Below are 16,192 nucleotides of genomic sequence, written 5' to 3'. Positions count from 1 at the left end.
CTGGGGATTAACAGATGACTCACGATAAACCATTCGTCGATTCCATCGCAGAACACTACACATGAGATATGGAGGACAGGATTTCTTTCAGGTGTATGTTTAATTAATAAGTTTCAACAACTGGTAAAGTTGTAACATATGCAGAAAACAAACGTGAAAGTAGTAGGGAAGCATACCACTCACCATCTGAAAACAATAAGCCTGCAAGCACTATTAATGTAAACAATGTGAGACGTGTAGCCGCTCTCTGGTCAAGTGATACGTCATTGTCGACATAAACAGATCAAATATAGTCACTATGTGTAACAAGCAAACAGTCTCTGAATATTCCAATAACCGACTTCTTTAGATCAACTTTAGAAACCTCGAACACAAATGTCAAATGTCACGCTGTGATGATAACTCCAAGAACTCATGAGATCATCCAGCTTGCTTCTTTTGGCTAGATCCATGTCCTCGGATTCTCGCTTCCTCTTCAGGCTCATGGTAGATGTAGAAGAGGCACAAGAACTGTCCCAAGAAGGCGACGACAGGTGAATTTGTTGACTTGGTGACGAGTATAAGCAATTTGTATGTAACCACATGTCATCTGCCTGACTGGCGTCATCTTCTGATTGATCAGATGATATGGAATCGATGATGTCATCAAACACACTCTGAATCAGTGTGGTATCCAAGTCACTGTTGACGGTATGATGAAAGGTTTCTGTGGAGCAGGTTTCTGTAAAGCAACAATAAAGAGTGAAATAAGGTGTATGTCAGAACTGTGTGTTCTGTATTTGAGTCACTTTGTTACATGTAAAATACACTGAAAACCGTAGGTTACAAATTGATTGTATTTGTATGAGATTGATACATACCTATAAGTTCAAACAGATCGTCAGTGAGAAAGTCCTCAGAGATGTCGTCGTGCTTCAAGGCCGACAACCACGACTCTCGTGTTTCCGGGGACGCCACCAACAGAGCTGGTTGATGCATGTGTTGTGGATGGTCCAGACCAGGAAACATGGTAGTATCCAAGTCGTAGATGATGTTGGTGTCGATGCTGAGGGGTTGAAGCAGGTGAGATGGTACGTCCATGATGAATGTGAATGTTGAATTAACGCAGTCACTGGGTGTTTTATACCAAGCCCTATCACGTGACCAATCAGGGAGGTTAACAAGCTGAGTTAATCCATTCCCAGTGTCTGGGTGTCCCGATATCACTAATTACTCCGTGTGAAAAATTGTTTATAGAAACTCTCAATGTTAAAATCCCTATAAACAATCTCTTTCAGTGGTACAAGCCGGTATTGCAATCATTAACAGATGTTGTTGTTTCAACAATAAGTAGGGAGGTCGGCAGACTCCTTGGCGTGGAGTATAATCAAGGCTGTCTACACGAGTGATAGCCGATAACAGAGTGGATGCTAATTACAAAACTTATCCCATACACCTGAATGAATTTCAATTAACAGTCGAAAATTACAATATACACATTATTGTGCTTGTTGGAATGACAAACCGTTGACAGAGATACTGCAGAATACTTTCACACCATTTGTTTTTGTTGAAACGGTGTTCGGTCGCATTTGATTCTATGAAGAGAAGAAACAAGCGTTTGTGTCTAGATAGATATGATGCAGTTTGTATTTTTTTCAGTCATTGGTAAAACCCAATTGTTGAATGGCATTGATGCCTGTACATCAGAACTTAAAGATGTATGGGAGGATAATTGTCGTCATCAGATTTTAAAGCAGATTTCCACCTTGTTGCCGTAATATAATATTTTAACACGTGTTGGCAATGTGTCAGTGATGACATATTGTTGTTTTAACTTAATACGTGTTTCTGTGGTGATATCGTCAGAGGATTAATTGTACGATCTAGACACAAGCGTGGGCTGAGCTTATGTCCACACAAACAAATGTCATATACATATTGTTATGTTAAAATATGTACCCGTGAAAATCTTTAGAAACCCATGCTTTTCGTAATAGGCGACTAATGGGATCTGATGATCACATCCACTGACTTGGTTGACACATGTCATCGCATCCTATTTGCGTAGATCGATCCTCTTGCTGTTGAACACTGGATTGTCTAGTCCAGATTCAATTATTTTCAGACCACCACTATATAGCTGGAACATTGCTGAGTGCCAAGCCAACCAAAACATGATCATCCTGTTTTGGAGTGACTAATTGTTCGAACGATACCGTCTAGGATGTGTACACTTAGCAGTTAAGTAAAACGTTGTTATAAAAAATGGAATGAAGGGCAGCTTAAACGGACAGTTTGCAGTTAGACATCTGAAGCTAGAAAATTTGAAAATCTGACATGGACGGATAAAGACATTTCTATATTAATCTTTGCTGTAACAGTTACACAACATACAAAAAATTCTTAAGCTTTGGTGTATATTCCAGAAATATTGGAACGGAATTTCAGTGTGGTCAGCAATATATGAATTTGGCATAGGTGATATGTACGCGAACCTTCTTAGATTATGGAATATGTAATTTTCTACTAAAATATAATGTATGTTGTTGTTTGGCGTGTGCATGTGTGTACAGAATATCTCAACTCGAATTTCTTCGACGCTTCCTGTGAAAATTCACCACTAAGTTCATAGGAGGCTGGTGTGAATTTTTAATCAGAATCCTTATAACCGCCATCAGTTTACTATTGGCGTCAAAACAATTCGCCTTTCAGTCTTGTTAACAAGGTTTTTATGAGAAGCAGCCAGTGGTAATGTTCATTTTCTCAGCTGTCAATCAAGTTCACAGCTTTGAATCTGTCCCACGCCCGATTTTCTAACACCCGTTAAATCAAATGTATGTGGTTCTCTTAGAATGGACACATTTTGGTCACTCTCCAGTTTATTTAATAACAGTTCTTTCAATAACAAACTGACCTGTGTGTTTGTCCCAGTTACTTCTACATGTTTTAGAAAAGGGTTATCCGAGAAGGAACTAAAGTAGACGTAATGTGACCACAGATATGCCAGTTACTTCAATAACAAACTGACCTGTGTGTTTGTCCCAGTTACTTCAACAGGTTTTAGGAAAGGGTTATCCGAGAAGGAACTAAAGTAGACTTAATGTGACCACAGATTTGCCAGTTACTTCAATAACAAACTGACCTGTGTGTTTGTCCCAGTTACTTCAACAGGTTTTAGGAAAGGGTTATCCGAGAAGGAACTAAAGTAGACTTAATGTGACCACAGATATGCCAGTTACTTCAATAACAAACTGACCTGTGTGTTTGTCCCAGTTACTTCAACAGGTTTTAGGAAAGGGTTATCCGAGAAAGAACTAAAGTAGACGTAATGTGACCACAGATATGCCAGTTACTTCAATAACAAACTGACCTGTGTGTTTGTCCCAGTTACTTCAACAGGTTTTAGAAAAGGGTTATCCGAGAAAGAACTAAAGTAGACGTAATGTGACCACAGATATGCCAGTTACTTCAATAACAAACTGACCTGTGTGTTTGTCCCAGTTACTTCAACAGGTTTTAGGAAAGGGTTATCCGAGAAGGAACTAAAGTAGACTTAATGTGACCACAGATATGCCAGTTACTTCAATAACAAACTGACCTGTGTGTTTGTCCCAGTTACTTCAACAGGTTTTAGAAAAGGGTTATCCGAGAAAGAACTAAAGTAGACGTAATGTGACCACAGATATGCCAGTTCCTTCAATAACAAACTGACCTGTGTGTTTGTCCAAGTTACTTCAACAGGTTTTAGAAAAGAGTTATCCGAGAAGGAACTAAAGTAGACTTAATGTGACCACAGATATGCCAGTTCCTTCAATAACAAACTGACCTGTGTGTTTGTCCCAGTTACTTCTACAGGTATTAGAAAAGAGTTATCCGAGAAGGAACTAAAGTAGACTTAATGTGACCACAGATATGCCAGTTCCTTCAATAACGAACTGACCTGTGTGTTTGTCCCAGTTACTTCTACATGTTTTAGAAAAAGGTCAAAGTATCACCCAACGTGATGTTTGCTAGCTTGAAATCGGCGTAAAACCACACCCACTCACTCAGTGTATACCGTCGGTACTAATTTTGTTTTTGGTTCCCATCTACATCCTGGCGTTAGTATTGTGTTTGTGAATGCCATAGGACTTATCATCAGGTGGCCGTATCCTCCTAGGCAGTTTTGAGACCAAACTATGCATCTTGCTTCCTGTGCTGGAATTCGTTTATTATGAATACCTAGCCCTTATGTGTCAATCAGATGTGTATTATGTGCCTATTCATAGACTACGTTTTATGTGGAATTGGAATTCTTTTAATTGGAATGACCCTAAGTGGAAAAGTGGAAGTAGGGTCCTGGAAAGACGGGCGGGTAAAATTGACAGCATATCCAAAACGATCTCTTACCAATTGCTATCTTGATATTTATTTTATTACGGGATATTTATATAGCATTCTCCAACTGCTGAAAGTATCTTCTTAAAGGGTTTCAGTCTCTACCGCCTGTGCTATATGTTTTGACAAATCGTTTTGAATGTTTCATATGCTGGAATTCGTTTACTATGGATACGTAGTCCTGTTGTGTCAATCAGATCTGTATTATGTGCCTATTCATAGGTTACGTTTTACTTATCCGATTTGAAGAACTGGAATGGCCCTAAGTGAAAAAATGTAAGTACGATCTCTTACCACTCGCTTTCTTGATATCATCTCAAGGTTACATGTGAGGTGTCGTAATATGGTGTAGCAAATCATGTAATTTATGAAAAACAAGAAAACATGGGGTTTTTTTCGGGTTTCTTTTTACTGTTTATTCAGTTTTTAACAACGTGTAACAGAGTAATATGGGGATAAATGTAACATGGAAGCACTTTGCTTAGCCAGATTCCCTGTCAAAATCAAAGTCATTTTGGTGAAATATAACCGATACAAGCAACAAGTTTCAAATAACGAGTAACAATCATCTTCAAACTTTCCAATCACCGATTGTGGTGTGTTGAGTATAGCGCCAAGGTCACAGATTCGCGCCGCAACGTTTGTAGTCCCATCGTAAATGTTTTTGTTCACCAACCAGTGTATGGGTATCTGGTGGGATAAGATGGTCACGTGACTGCTTCCAGAGTATTATTTGCCTTAGCCATTAAGTATCTTTCAGATGGTTTTTAGGCGCTCAACAAATGTGTTATGTAAAATGTATATTAACCAACCCTAGAAACCTCGAACACAAATATCATATGTTCCTTTGTCAGCATAAATCCAAGAACTAATGAGGTCATCTAGTTTGTTCCTCTTGGTCAAATCTAGGTCCTCAGATTCTCGTTTTCTCTTCAGACTCGTGGTAGAAGAAGCACAAGAACTGTTCCAACACAACGAAGATGAGTGCACTTGTTGACCTGGCGGACTGAATAGGGAACTTGTACAGGATCCTGTAGGGAAACACGTGACAACTGATAAACTGGAGTTGTCGTCTGATGGGTCCGATGACGAGGAGTCGATGATGTCATCAAACACACTCTGAATCAACGTGGAATCGGAGTCACTGTTGTCAGTGGGTTGAAAGGTCTCTGTAAAGCAGTCTTCTGTAAAACAACAACGAACAGAATTAATTACGTTGGCTATTATTATTAGAAAAAAGGGTTGGTTCGAATCTGTTACACAGAATACACTGAAAGCTACTCATTGATTGTAATGATATCATATTGTGACGCATACCTATAATATCAGACCATTGCATTCGCTTTTAAGTCTCTTTGTTACACATGAAATACGCAGATACAAACTAATCGTATAGCTATCAGAATAATGCTTACCTATAAGTTCAAACAGATCGTCAGTGAGAAAGTCCTCAGAGATGTCGTCGTGCTTTAAGGCCGACATCCACAACTCTCGTGCCTCCGGGGACGCCACCAACAGAGCTGGTTGATTCATGTGTTGTGGGTGGTCCAGACCAGGAAACATGGCCGTATCCAAGTCGTAGATGATGTTGGTGTCGATGCTGAGGGGTTGAAGCAGGTGAGATGGTACGTCCATGATGAATGTGAATGTTGAATTAACGCAGTCACTGTGTGTTTTATACCAAGCCCTATCACGTGACCAATCAGGGAGGTTAACAGGTTAACAAGCTGAGTTAATCCAGTCCCAGTGTCTGGATGTCGCGATATCACTAATTACTCTGTGTGAAAAATTGTTTATAGTAACTCTCAATATTAAAATCCCTATAAACAATCTCTCTCAAGGGTACAAGCCGAGTGTGCGTCATTAAAGTTGTTGTTGTTTCAGCAATAGGCAGGGAGGTGACTGACTCCTTGGCGTGGAGTATTCCACTATATAACGTGTGTACTCGAGTGTTGACAGCGGCAAGGATGCTCATTATAAATCACAGTTGAATGGTGACATCTATGACAGTCAGAAACATTAAACACATTGAAGAATCCAAACCATATTGGACTTGCTCTCAAGGCTTATAGACTGAACCTTTTAACAAAACTGAAGGTCACTACATGTTCCTATGTGTCTCATCAATGATATTATTCCTTAGTTCTTAATTTTAGTCGAAACCACACACAATAGTGCACGGTACAATACAATTGTACAATTGCATCATACCCGACAGAAATACATACTGACGTGATTTGTCAACAACTGTGGTCCGTTTCAACAGAACATCGAAAAAAAAATATATCATCAACAAATACTGTTTTTAACCTTGGAATATACATTCAGTATAAACGACACAATACTCTAGTATTATTTGGTGTGACAAAATGTTGCATGTAAGATGGTCTTGTGTTGTAGTGTATATGTGCAGGTCCTCCTGAAGGTCCTCCTGAAGGTCCTTCACACAGATGTAATGGACTATCGAGTTCTAAATGGTTGAATGGGAACGTGTCGTGATCGTAAACACGATACGATGACGAAGTGTACAATCACGTGAAAGTAAAACTTTTTTTGTTTCCAAGATCTAATATCATTTGGAAGGAAACATGTAATGGATGACCAAACATTTTGAGGATCTTGAAAGAAATTCGCAAACACCTGACATACGTCAGCTTCTGAAAATTGATCCTCAAACATCTCCTATGATTTGTTGTTTTGTGCAGTCGTCATAACAGGCTGCGTCCCTGTTGATTGAGAAAATATCAGTTGATGCTAATGTAGTGAGTCTTACGGTGTAATTGCTTTGTTGGAATTTTTTCACATGTTTCTGAATTGTCTTCGTGACGTGTGATCGCTAATTAATGTTAATGGTGACGTATCGTCCTTTGAAATCAATATGAGTCATTTGAGGATTGTTATCAGGTAGATGAACAAGCCTGAGTAACACCTCGGCGATTTCTTTGATATTTTTAAATAATGTAATCCATCTTGTTTAGTTGCTTTCAGTTGAGGGTTAGTTGCAGCCAATATCTCGTCAGTTGTCAACCGAGAACACAGCTTTGATTCTACTCCACGCCTGATTGTCTGTGGACTTCTTGATCACTGCCGAAACAACACAGCATTGACGGCTTGTATACGTCTCTTGTTTTAGCGGCGTGTACGCCGAGTGGCCAAGCTAACATTACAACATTGTTTGTGGGGACGCTCTTGTCCAGACAAATCACGTACTGGACAAAATGAGTTAGAGATAATGGTATTTTTATGATTGATATTTCATCAGTGTATCAATGAATATATAGATCATTATTCATAATTTAAAAATTTACATATATCCCTAACTATTTGTGTCCAGTATATAATTGAGCCTATGACAGACTATACTGAGGCTTTCGACTGATGGGAATGTTGTGTAAAACATATAAAAAGGAGTGTCCAAGAGCGACCGTTGTGGTTGCTCTCGGGTGGTATTTCAGGGTGGTGGACAAGTATGAACTGCCAACACAGGCATATGGTGATGATCTCTGATAGTCGAAAAGGAACAGGACCTTAGTCTCCCATTGGTCAGACGTGTGAAGTACGGGGCCTGTGCAACCTGTAAATGTACTGAGAAACAAAACATCGTACCCCTCAGAGTCAGCTCAGAAAACTCAGTACCACTCAGAATGAACAGCATGACGATAGAGGCAGCCAGCATATGATCGTCTGGACCTGTGGGTCACAGAACCATTCAACCCTAACACCATAGGCACGAAGGTGTGAAAGTCTGCATCTTTACTATTAAAGTATCTCAGTAGATACACAGAAGGAAATGGTTAGCTGGAGGAGAATATGATATGAAGATGCCTGCGTGGAATGTGTTCGTATGAAATTTATATAATAGTATGACATGCCGTTCTTGCTTTGACCAAATTTAATTGTGGTGCAATAAACATAAATTGAATGTTGAAACTACTACATCTCAAAATTTCATTAAAGAGTTGCATCGATAAATTCAGCGTTCTCTGTCATGTTGTGTTTCGTTACAGCTGGGGTCTGCCATTAAACTATTTGCATGAACAGTTCTTTGCAATATAATCTAATTCTAAAGCAGCGTTGGAAATAACCGCCGGCCCGGAGTCCCAGCGCTGGTTGTTATTGTGTCGGGCCTGCAGTTTCAAACAGGCGCAGCCCCTTTTGGTCTTCAGTAAATTATCTGTCTTTTCTTAACAGGAATCTTTTCTTATAACTGTTTTCTTTATTTTTCTCTGTTAAAGTTCGGGAATCATCCACGATGTGTCATGTTACGATAACTTTATTTTCTAGACCTGATATTTCTGGTTTGTTTTTATCTGTTTGAATTAAAATAAAAGGACCTGCAGGCCCCGGTGGCCGACTGTGAAAATTTAAAGTATTGCAAACGCTGTTCTCACATTTCATGGTACTTTCATATACATTGTTCATTTTTCCTTATACCGAGAATAATAGCAACTTATTTATATTACTAACACCTCCATGTTAATTTCGATCTGTTTGAAGCACGGGTATCGGATCACAATAAGTAACATGATGTAAGTACAGGTGTAATATACATTGGCTCAGCTAACCAGCTTGCTTGGAAAACGACCTTTATGTGCAAGGTAAGATACATTTTTTACATGGTGTTTATGAAATGAAACACTATTTTCAAACAGCTTTCAAAGTCATCAAAAGTCAATTTTGACATGGGTTTTCAGGCTAATTTGATTAAGCCCGGCAGCTGAAAGGAGATCCATGGTAGCCTTCATTGCAGATGTCAGCTGGCCTTCAGTCGTGTTTGGTCGATTTCTACGTGTCCTCTTGCAGGAAGGGGACGGGCGCCATGCGCCATCTGCAACAACTTGTTCCTCTCAACCCTCCCCTTCTGCTGCAACACCTTAACGAAAGCGAAAACGCTGGTGACATGGTCGTGGAACTCATCCTTCCGTCCAGTGGCAGGGGTGTACTCCATGACTTCTATCCAAGTGGACTCAAGAGCGTTGATGGCAGTGATTCTAAAGTCGGCCTGGGTGACATTAGACTGAAGGGGCGAGCATGTCTGCTGCGCCATGTTGTTCAGCAGACGCAGCAGCCGTTCGTAGGAGCGGTGTTGACGATTTGGTAGCAAACAGATGGTCATTTGTCTTTTGACTACATGGATGGCGGTCAGCTGCACCTAGAGATGACAGTAGTAGATGAGCCGTCCATGTTGAGGTAAACTTACAAAAATCTCTGAAAGGAACAGAATTTTACAGCAAGAAAGCGGATAGGAAAGAATGAAAAGGAGAAAGATGACTTTTTCATTTTCAGAAGCTGTGGAAATGTAGACGTGCCACATTTATTAGACTTGGTTGACTGATATCTACTTTCTTGCAGGAGAGACAGCTGGTCACCTGTGGTGAAGCAGAGAATCACGTCATCGTCTCTGTCGTCAATGTCTGAAGTCTCCTTGGAGAAGTCTGGTAGATTCACCTCCCTCAGCGTCAATGCAGGGGATGGCAGTCTGTCAGAAGTCTGCTTGAAGAACTCTGGTAGATTCACCTCGCTCAGCGTCAATGCAGGGTGGGGGGGGGGCAGTCCGTCTGAAGTCTCCTTGAAGAAGTCTGGTAGATTCACCTCCCTCAGCGTCAATGCAGGGGAGGGCAGTATGTCAGAAATCACCTTGAAGAGGTCTGGCAGATTCACCTCGCTCAGCGTCTCAGGAAGTGGCGGTGTCATCGTCTGTCTCTGCTTGTAGAGTGTACTCTTCATAGAATGGAACGACCTTACGGTCGCTGCTTCACCTCGGTCAAGTATGAAAATCTCCCACAATCCTCCAATCCCCCTCAGTCTTCAGGGCTACCTGTTCTTCCTGTGGAAGCGTCAACTTTCAATGGACGAGGAATTTGGTAACATGCATTTAAAACAATACTTTCCTTCTCATGCTGAACGAGCTCTCCCAATGAACTATTCTACTCCTGAATCTACTTCTCATGTCAGACTGAGAAATAATTGACTGAGAAATAATTGTGCTACAAAGTTAATGTGAGCACAGTTTTCAAAGCATAGCTGGACAATTGCTCTTTCCCCTTTACTCTTTACTCTCCTAATCCCTTTTTGTAAGCGTATCGCTGTCACAACACACTTTGTAGCTATTATTCCCTGTAGCTATATTTCTTTGAAGGCATAAGTAAACCTAATCGTGTGTATGTGGAGGCCTTCAGTAGTCTGGAGGGGTTGATTAGAGACAGTGGTCAGCGTAAATTAACTCAATTAAATCACCAGTATAAGTCGGGTATAAGGGTTTGATTCAACTCTGTCACCTACTTGATTATTGCTGCAACAACACCTGCTAACGACACAATGTCGTCTTGTTTGAGCGCTCTCTACACAGTGAACATACCGCGTTTTCTAAATTATTTGTTCATGTTTACGAAAGAGGTTATCCACAAAGAAAATCAGGATCCACTGAAAGGATGTGTTAAGTTTTCATGTTAGACTGCCTGGTGTATATAATCTGCATCATAAATAAACGTGACACGACCCGGGACCTACTCAGAAGACACATCCATTCGTCTGTGTACGTCACAAAATCTGCTTCTGGTGTCGTTACAAGAGGGATGGTATACGAGGAGAAAGACATGATCGATTACACATCACGTCCTCTGGTTGATTACAATGGTTCAAAGTCACCTTCATTCTTTTGAGTGAGACCACGTGTTTAACTTACAAGAATCGTTTAAAGTAATAATTGAAGTGACGTTTCTGCATTCAACGTTATGATATAGGAAACATTTTAAGGAGTAGTTAGTGAGTCGGGTTTTACGCCGCTTTTAGCAATATTTCAGCGGTTTTACGAAGGGGGATGCTTCACGTATTGTTCCCAAGAGGGGGATGGAACACATGAATAGGTAGTCAACTGAACCTGATGTCAACTGTTGAATGATGTTTTCTAAACCCCCTAGTAATCTTGTTTATGAAGCAGTTTACAATGTGTTCAACAACGATCTGCCCTATAGTTACCAGATTCATTACTTCCTCTTTATATGTAGGTATTTTAATAGTAGTCCGTAGTCCGTGCATCTGGGAAGTGATCATTACACAATATTTGTGAAAACTATAAAGGAAGGTAGGGTGCAGTCATATCTACTTAATTTTCTTTTAAATTTATGTTGGAATATTGTCGTCTCCCGGTGACTTAGTCACTATAGCATTGTCTGTTCCAGACAATATTGTTCTATATTAAGACAGTTCACCATATACACAATCAGTAATGTTCAATAATATAGTTTCCAACGTAAGCATCTCACTCCTGATTACAGTCATAAATCTATAAAATATGTATTCCATGTTTCTGGTAAAGTATTATTCTTATCAGATCGCCTAGATGAATATCTTTTACAACTGTTTAAATGTTATTGTTTACATAAATATTGATGAAATAAAGGATCGCTTTAAAGCTCTTTACATGGTCACTATTACTGTAAATGACAAAATTTCATAAAATGTAACAACCTCTACCCATGCTTTTCGAAAGAGGCGACTAACTAGATCACGTGGAAAGGTTTGCTGACTTTGTTAACGCATGTCATCGGTTCCCAGTTGCGTAGATCGATGTTCATGCAATTGATCACTGGATTGTCTGGTCCAGGCTTGGTACAGACCACCACCATATGCTGCTGAGTACGACGTAAAACACACTCACTCACTTTTACTTCACGTAGGATATAAAGAACAAGAACACATTTGGTTTTAGTTTATTTTCATATTAATAGGTTTCAACATAGCAATCAAGCATGGAAGCACTATAAATATGTACAATTCATTCAGGCATATGCACTATGTTTTGCAACTATAAAATCATTATTGTCAACAAAATATGAAATAAAGCCATTATATAAAACAAGTAACAATTATCTGTGGACATGCCAATCACCAATATCCCCTCTAGAAACCTCGAACACAAATATCATATGTTCCTTTGTCTGCATAAATCCAAGAACTAATGAGGTCATCTAGTTTGCTCCTCTTGGTCAAATCTAGGTCCTCAGATTCTCGTTTTCTCTTCAGATTCGTGGTAGAAGAAGCACAAGAACTGTTCCAACACAACGAAGATGGATGCACTTGTTGACCTGGCGGACTGAATAGGGAACTTGTACAGGAACCTGTAGGGAAACACGTGACAACTGATAAACTGGAGTCGTCCTCTGATTGGTCCGATGACGTGGAGTCGATGATGTCATCAAACACACTCTGAATCATCGTGGAATCGGAGTCACTGTTGTCAGTGGGTTGAAAGGTCTCTGTAAAGCAGTCTTCTGTAAAGCAACAACGAACAGAATTAATTACGTTGGCTATTATTATTAGAAAAAAGGGTTGGTTCGAATCTGTTACACAGTACTGACGGAATGCAACACAGTGTCAGTGAAACAGGTTTCTGTAATGGAACATGGAACAGAAATAATAAATATGTAAATAAATTCTACACTAAATTCTACACTAAGTTATGAAACACATAGTGGCATTTAGTAACTGGTCAAATGCGAAGTACACTGAAAGCTACAACTCGATTATATAAATATCAGATTGAATCTTACCTATAAGATCAAACAGATCATCAGTGAATGGATCATCAGAGATGTCGTCGTGCTTCAAGGCCGACAACCACGACTCTCGTGCCTCCGGGGACGCCACCAACAGAGCTGGTTGATGCATGTGTTGTGGATGGTCCAGACCAGGAAACATGGTCGTATCCAAGTCGTAGATGATGTTGGTGTCGATGCTGAGGGGTTGAAGCAGGTGAGATGGTACGTCCATGATGAATGTGAATGTTGAATTAACGCAGTCACTGTGTGTTTTATACCAAGCCCTATCACGTGACCAATCAGGGAGGTTAACAAGCTGAGTTAATCCATTCCCAGTGTCTGGGTGTCGCGACAACACTAATTACTCCGTGTGAAATGTTGTTTGTAGAATCACTCAGTATTAACACCCCTACAAACGATCCCTTTCAAGGGTACAAGCCGACTTTGCATCATTAACATGTGTTGTTTTTACAGCAATGGGCAGGGAGGTGACAGACTCCTTGGCGTGGAGTAGAATCAAAGCTGTGTACCCGAGTGATAATTAGTTTATTAGGAAGCGTCCTCATATTCAACCTGAGTGAGATTTAGCTAGTAGCGTCTGTTAAATAAACTCGACTAGGAAACAGTAGAAACAGCGAGTATATGCCTCTCATGCAGGAGGTCTTCAAGAAGACATATTTTACGTCTAGTCTTTTACCAGCAATGCCGATAAGTAAAACCATGATTTGATTACACGGTTTTTGCTAACAATTGTGTGGTATAAGACAACCTGGTATTATACCTTCTGTTCATATACATGTATAACCCGTGATGATACGGCTCATTGCTTCCCAGTTGTGCAGATCGATGCTCATGCTGTGGATCACTGGATTGTCTGGTCCAGACTCGAATAGTTACAGATTGCCGCCACATAACTGGAATATTGCTGCGTGTGCCGTTAAATAATCAGCCAACTGTTCTTATATGTCCCTTGTTTCCACTCAGTGCCCAAATCGGGTGGCGCAATTGGTATCTTGTTGGGGACAGTCGGGTATTATATGGATGGCATCGGATGAAATATTTATGTCCTAACTGATCGTCTGATTAGAGCAAACTGTTAATGGATCCGGGACCCTGCTGGTGTCCATGTGTAGCTACTCTCGCCATCTTATACAAAACATATCCTCACATGTATATGTTGCTCATAGTGAACGTTTTTCAGAAATTTTCTAATAACTCCGCTGACCATTCAAACAATAACATACCTGATGCTTTAACTGACACCTACCTAGACACTATTTGTAATGGTGAAATAAAGGAGATGGTTAAGGCAACCAATGGTTCTACTTTAATAGCTCAGCCGGACAGTCGGATCCGACAACTACCAGGTGCAACAGGTATCCATGATATCGACCTCTGTTGACGCAATATTTGTTAAATAAATAGTTGATCAGAACACAGGAGAGGCAAGGTTTCAGTTCACAGGACACGCTCGTGTTCCATTCATTGCTCCTTGCAGTTCACATCTACTCTGTACTCAATGTGCAGTCCTGAAATAAATGTCTTTACCGAGCAGAATGTCACAGCTACCACACTGAATTTTTTGTGTATACTGTTTCCACGTAAGCCTAAACAGACTTAACAATTCTACTAGTTTTGAAACAATTCTGCTGACAAACCCAGTTTCATGAATCAGGGACAATCTGCAGGGCTGTCATAGTGTCCCTGCTTAAATGACTCTTCATCTGTTCAGGCCGAGTGAGTGAGGTTTTATGTCACCCCCAGCAACATTTCAGCAATACTAAGATGGGGACACCAGCTTACCGAGTATGAGGATGAAGGGTTTCTTTAAGCTGTTACAAATAAACATTCCAGACCGTATATACCACCAAACAGCATTCACCCATGCCCATTGAACGGTCTACTTACTACTGAAGACACAGTGATGATTCAATTTTCTGTGACGGCTTCCATGTGTTCACCGTCTCCAATCAGAAACAAACATTACTGATTGTTTACATAACAGCAAATGACCAATGCCCATTCAACATATCTGCTTAGCACTGGAGACTTATTGATTCAATTTTCTGTGCTGGCTTCAATAAGTTCACCCTCCCTTTGTCCAATACCTATCCGCTTCAGTACCCAAGAGGACTAATTACTCTTGATCTTTCGGCTTCTATTTGCCCGCTGCCATATACAATCAGCATCAATCAACTACTGGCTTCCCTTGTTAAGCGCCCATTAGTGTTACCTCTTCTCTCTGATATTGTCTCATGTACGTATATACAGACCCGTGCCTGTTACATTCGATGCCCAGCCAAAAGCCGACGTAAAACCCCTAAATCTGTTTGCATTCGGACACTTCACGTAATTTCTGTAGACTCACATGTTAATTTAGTCAGGGAGACTATATACAGATTGTTGTAAACTACCCCTGATTTAGTGTAGCACAAATAATTTTCATGAAGTGAGTTTAGGTGTGAAAGTGTGAAATCATCTCTGCACACATAATATCAGTTCAATTTTCTGACCACTGTTTAACTAATGACATCACATTTATCAACTTACGTATGGCTCCACCATGCACAGTTTCATTAGGACGCCATGTTAAAACAGTTCCCCGCAATCTGCATATGTCGATCAATTTGCTACCATTCGATAAATAAGGAACGGAAAATTCAACATAAATTATGTGATTGTCGATAAGGTGATTCCTCAAAATTTGTCATGGATCTTATGAAACTTACATCCATGAAAATTATTCATGCTGCACTTAATTAACATGCAAGTCTATGGAAATTACGTCAAGTGTCCGAATGGCACGGTCTGTAGATACCTGCTTCATAGTTTTCATTCCGTTCGCAAGACGTGGCATGAGAAGCAGCGCACGTAAAATTTCCAAATCATCATCATTTAGTTTTCGGGCTCGGGGAACATAAACAAACATATAGGTTGCATCAATTCATGCCCCCCTCGTGACAAGGAAACAACTTATAATATACACCTACAATGTAATGACAGGGACTCTCATTCATGATTACTGCATGAAATTAATGAACAAACAACAGGAACACAATAACTGCATGACTACAATAAACTGACTGGTATTCACAGAGGAAAAAGTCCTCATTCATTATACTGTTTTTGCTTATAGGGCCAATTTACAGGACCACTGTTTTGAGCATCAATAGTTTTCACACCTTTTATTTCAAAAGATTTCAGATCCACATTCTGTTTGTTTTTTGGTTCTTCATCTAGGTTATTTTGACAGACTGTAAGGTACAATAACTTAAAAAATAACATTATGTCTG

The 16,192-nt window shown here is 40.0% G+C and overlaps 3 protein-coding genes across 3 annotated transcripts; all 3 read right to left on the bottom strand.

The window, feature by feature from the left end:
* Positions 1-356: 356 nt before the first annotated feature.
* On the bottom strand, positions 357-1,080 carry LOC137294404 (uncharacterized). Its single transcript, XM_067825407.1, has 2 exons — positions 861-1,080; positions 357-721 (listed from the first exon to the last, which is right to left on the bottom strand). The coding sequence occupies exons 1-2, from the start codon at positions 1,078-1,080 to the stop codon at positions 357-359; spliced, it is 585 nt and encodes a 194-aa protein (XP_067681508.1).
* Positions 1,081-5,172: 4,092 nt separating this feature from the next.
* LOC137294402 (uncharacterized) lies at positions 5,173-5,994 on the bottom strand. Its single transcript, XM_067825406.1, has 2 exons — positions 5,775-5,994; positions 5,173-5,543 (listed from the first exon to the last, which is right to left on the bottom strand). The coding sequence occupies exons 1-2, from the start codon at positions 5,992-5,994 to the stop codon at positions 5,173-5,175; spliced, it is 591 nt and encodes a 196-aa protein (XP_067681507.1).
* A 6,267-nt stretch (positions 5,995-12,261) lies between these two features.
* Positions 12,262-13,131, bottom strand: LOC137294405 (uncharacterized). Its single transcript, XM_067825408.1, has 2 exons — positions 12,912-13,131; positions 12,262-12,632 (listed from the first exon to the last, which is right to left on the bottom strand). Exons 1-2 carry the CDS (start codon positions 13,129-13,131, stop codon positions 12,262-12,264), a joined length of 591 nt encoding a protein of 196 aa, XP_067681509.1.
* Between the last annotated feature and the right edge of the window lie 3,061 nt (positions 13,132-16,192).

The sequence above is a fragment of the Haliotis asinina genome, chromosome 8 (assembly GCF_037392515.1).
Source record: "Haliotis asinina isolate JCU_RB_2024 chromosome 8, JCU_Hal_asi_v2, whole genome shotgun sequence".
NCBI lineage: Eukaryota > Metazoa > Mollusca > Gastropoda > Lepetellida > Haliotidae > Haliotis > Haliotis asinina.
This window is presented reverse-complemented; position numbering and strand designations above follow the sequence as displayed.

Coding starts and splice junctions, on each gene's coding strand:
- LOC137294402 (XM_067825406.1), bottom strand. CDS start 5,994: ATGGACGTACCATCTCACCTGCTTCAACCCCTCAGCATCGACACCAAC. Junction 5,544..5,774: donor CGATCTGTTTGAACTTATAG/GTAAGCATTATT, acceptor GTTGTTTTACAG/AAGACTGCTTTACAGAGACC.
- LOC137294404 (XM_067825407.1), bottom strand. CDS start 1,080: ATGGACGTACCATCTCACCTGCTTCAACCCCTCAGCATCGACACCAAC. Junction 722..860: donor CGATCTGTTTGAACTTATAG/GTATGTATCAAT, acceptor GTTGCTTTACAG/AAACCTGCTCCACAGAAACC.
- LOC137294405 (XM_067825408.1), bottom strand. CDS start 13,131: ATGGACGTACCATCTCACCTGCTTCAACCCCTCAGCATCGACACCAAC. Junction 12,633..12,911: donor TGATCTGTTTGATCTTATAG/GTAAGATTCAAT, acceptor GTTGCTTTACAG/AAGACTGCTTTACAGAGACC.